The 4,531-nt window shown below is 30.2% G+C and overlaps 1 protein-coding gene across 1 annotated transcript; it reads left to right on the top strand.

Annotated features, from left to right (window-relative positions):
- Positions 1-1,876: 1,876 nt before the first annotated feature.
- On the top strand, positions 1,877-2,742 carry LOC103311875 (KRAB-A domain-containing protein 2-like). The gene is made up of 2 exons (XM_008191682.1): positions 1,877-1,882; positions 1,978-2,742. The coding sequence occupies exons 1-2, from the start codon at positions 1,877-1,879 to the stop codon at positions 2,740-2,742; spliced, it is 771 nt and encodes a 256-aa protein (XP_008189904.1).
- Positions 2,743-4,531: the final 1,789 nt, after the last annotated feature.

The raw sequence follows: 4,531 nt of genomic DNA, 5'->3' as shown, positions 1-4,531 counted from the left end.
CAATAACAAATTTAATAACAACATTGTTACTGCTACTACAGCAATTAGTATTCGAAACAGATATGGTAGGTGAGATAATATCGGTGGCGCAAAATGGTATAATATATTCAGGTATAATATCTACTAGAGAATTAAGAATGCTGCTGCGGGACATACTGATAAGTCTGCCCGGGCAGTTGAAATTACCTTTTGATTTAAATTACATATCACTTTACGAAGTAAGTAAGATTTCAAAATTGTCTATAGTATATATGAATGGAACTCTCGTATTCGAGTTAGTGATTCCATTTCTAAACCCAGTAGAACTAACATTATATCACATAATACCATTGCCGGTACGTAAAGAGCAGCTCTATATGTACCTCACACCCGAATTCGAATACATGGCTATATCAAAAACACACGAGTACTATTTAACAATTTCCGTAACACATTTAATGAACTGTAGAGAATTAGCGGGCATAACAATGTGTCCTGAAACACAACCATTACGGATGGGTCCGCAGGGTTACCATGTGAAATCGAGTTATTTATGAAACCGACGATAATTCCGAGAACCTGCGCAATAAAATATTTAGAACTATCACGTAGCATCTACCATAAGTTAAAATATCATAATAAATGGATTTATAAAATAAATACGTTGGACGATGTAGCTGTCACCTGTGATCAGTGGGATAACGCTAAGAATATACAATTAAGGGGCGTAGGTATAATAACACTAAGTGAACAATGCAGGGCGCACACGCCACAAGTAGTATTAACACCTAACCGGCATCTGAAGTCCGTTCAGTATACCGACTTCATTCCTCCGGTAAACATACCAACCAGTATAAAGATTCCGTTACTACCCAGTGCTAAGATCGAAAGTTTACTTACCCACCAAAATCCGGTAGTCAAGTTAAACGACATTAGTGATTTCTCCAAGACAATCGAGGAGTTAGAGAGCGCAGTCCAAGAGGAAAAAGATAGGAGCATATTAAAAACAACGATTGGTATGCATACAAAAATAATTATTGTATTAAGTATAATATTATGTTTGATAATAACTTACAAGTTATTCAAAATATATGTTACGGTCAAAGTGTATAAATCGGGCATTGTGCACAATGCTCGTCATATTTGGGCAAAGCTGAATCTGATTTTAATTTGGTTACTTCGCCCGGGCATTGTAATACAAAAGCCGGGTATTGTGTACAGTGCTTAATTGTCTGTGGGCAATGTAAGTTTATTGCGATTCCGCGTCTGTATAAGCTATAATTTTTCTTTATCGTTAAAACGATAACGATTATCAATTACATTCCCTCTACGATGGTATCTAACTGATGACTGTAGGTATTTTAACCGGCAACAGCCGATACTGTACCCATATGTGGTTTCGATATCTGTAATAATATAGTAAGGATAATAATTAATAGCATTAATATCAGAGGTTTTACCAACGACAATCTATACCGGAGATATAATATAGAATTTCCGATCAGTTGTAATAACATCATTTAACGGATCGGTTGTGTTTAAACACATATTATTATTATTTTGAATTTTCTTAAAACTTTTATTTTTCTTATAGTATTTAAAATGGTTGATTTAAAATTTTATGAAAAATTTAATACTCTTCTGAGTGAAAAAAATTCGAATAATGTATTTTTAAGCAAAGTAAAATATAACCAAGTATTAACAGAAGTCAAACGGTTAAAAAGTGGAGCAAAATTAAAACCAAATGATTATAAATTATTGAAGCGCTATGATATAATGAATGTAATTAATATTGATAAATTAATTGTTCCGGTAACTGATCCAAATACTATCAAATATTATGTTTATAATGAAGAGTTGTATAACATAATTCATGACGTCCATTTGCAAACTGGACATGGAGGTAGAAACCGGATGGAACATGAACTGAACGCAAAATATAAAAACATTACTAGGGAATGTTTAATGATATATTTAAATCTATGTGAATTGTGTCAGAGAAAAGGTAAAACTGTGAAAAAAGGGCTAGTTGTTAAACCAATAATTTCTTCAGAAATGAATTCTCGTTGTCAAGTAGATTTGATTGACATGCAAGCTCAACCTGATGGAAATTATCGATTTATTTTAGTTTACCAAGATCACTTAACGAAGTATGTTTTACTTAAACCATTAACACACAAACGTGCAGAGGAAGTTGCCTATATATTACTTGATATTTTTACTACATTTGGAGCTCCGTGTATCTTACAAAGTGATAATAGTAGAGAATTTGTTAACAAGGTTATTGAAGAGTTATGTAGTATGTGGGAAGAACTGAAAATCGTACATGGAAAGCCACGGCATTCACAACGCCAGGGCTCCGTTGAAAGGGCTAACCAGGACGTAGAAAATATGCTTGCTACCTGGTTAACAGATAACAAAACAAATAAATGGAGCGAGGGACTTAAATTCGTTCAATTTATGAAAAATAGAAGTTTACATCACGGAATTAAGTGTTCTCCTTATGAGGCTATGTTTGGTACACGTGCAAAAATAGGCCTGAAATCTACTTCTCTACCAGAAAGTATCATACATAAACTCAAATCTGATGAAGATTTAGAAACTGCACTGAATTCTATAAAGACCACATATGAAATAAATGCTGAGAAACACATTGAAAAAAAATCTATTGATACGTCTTATGAAGAAATTATCGATATTGACGAAGAACCAGCTGATATTATACAATCAAGAAAGGAAACGATAGAAAAAAAAAAAAAGTGAATCGTTGCATAATTTGAATGTTCAAGCTTCAAAAATGAAGACTAACTCAGAAAGTCGACTTCGTGAAGGCAAAATTGGCGAAAGCGTTAAAATTAGAATACCTGATGTTGATAAAGCACGGAGTGATCTGCGATCCATTTTAGGAGTCATTTTGTCTGGTAATTTTTATAATGAATTATATACCTATAGGTATATTTTTATTTTTTATCATGTTATAACTAAAACCTGATTTTTTTTCAGTAAAAAACAATAATTATGAAATTGGTACCACTGAAGGTAAACTTCAACAACTTTATGCTAGAAATCAATTTGAAATATGCAAAGAGTCATTTGTCCAGATTGAAACAGTACCAACAACACCTCCGATATCATTAAGAGAAGCAGCTAAAAAATTTTCTAATCTTGGCGGTCAAGGATATGACCGGTGTAACTGTAAACAGCAATGCAAGACAAATAAATGTAAGTGTAGGGCTGCAGGTAAACTATGTACTTCTAAATGTCACGATAGCTTAAGTTGCCATAATAAATAAAAAAAATTTTTTAATATTCATAAAATAAATTATTATAAATTATTAAGATAATAAAAATTGTTTAAACTATGTACTTCTAAATGTCACGATAGCTTAAGTTGCCATAATAAATAAAAAAAAATTGTTAATATTCATAAAATAAATTATTATAAATTATTAAGATAATAAAAATTGTTTTATACATTTTCTAATTAATTAATTGTAATTGCCCACTGTGCTTTGGTCATTCTGTACAATGCCCGGACAAAGTGTATAATTTTCCACATTGTCCATTGAAATTGGGCATTGTACACATTGTCCGGGCACTGTATTATAATGCCAGTTTATACACTTTGACCGTAACATATATATTAAAAGTATAATAGTTTAAGTATAGAAATAATATTAATTCTACTAATTTATACAAAATTTCACTCATTTCTTAATTTAAATTTTAGGCATGTTCTTAAGGTTTAATTAGGCAATTTGAAATAATACATAATACTAACTTGGTTTACAACTATTTAGTCTTTACTCATTAATCATCTTCATCTAAGGAAGATATTAATTCATCATCGCCAGTCTAGTAAAGTATTTATATGGTATTCTAAATACAATTTTTTTTATGTATTTTTTTAAGTATTCTGAATACTTTAAAAAAAAAAAAATTAAATACTTGTATTAAAATACCATATGGTCCGTTTATAGGTTAGGTTATAGAAATGTCTATAGAAATGTGCATTTATAAGAAATAAATAAATTAAGAAATATAGAAATATACTTTTGACTTGATTTGTTACTGTATGGTTTTGTAGAATATTATTATTCAACTGAAATTAATATAGTAAAAAAAAAATAGTAATTAATAAGATTATGTCTTATAAATAAGAATAATGATAAATAAAAAAATTATATTACTCTTTACATTTTTCATTATTATGGTTTGAAAGCAAGGAGTCACTAATAGATTTCAAATATGTATTCTGTTCTGCCAAAAGTATTTATTTTTAAGTTTTTGGTCCCAATATTTTTGTTTAGCCAACTATTTCCGTTCTCCCAAGTCTGCCAACCTATTAGCAATTACATTACTTCCATCTAACCGAGCAGCTGACGATGTGCGTTTACTGGTATTAAGAATTTGTTCTCTGGCAATTGCTTTAAGAATAAATAAGAACAGATGTTAGTAAACTGTTATCTAAATAATTTTAGTTCAATAGACAGTATTGTATACTATATAAAATGCTATAATATGATACCAATTGGAAATAAAAGATTATACA

This window comes from Acyrthosiphon pisum, unplaced genomic scaffold (assembly GCF_005508785.2).
Source record: "Acyrthosiphon pisum isolate AL4f unplaced genomic scaffold, pea_aphid_22Mar2018_4r6ur Scaffold_20765;HRSCAF=22067, whole genome shotgun sequence".
NCBI lineage: Eukaryota > Metazoa > Arthropoda > Insecta > Hemiptera > Aphididae > Acyrthosiphon > Acyrthosiphon pisum.
Note: the sequence above shows the minus strand (reverse complement) of the source record. Positions and strands in the feature narration are given on the sequence as shown.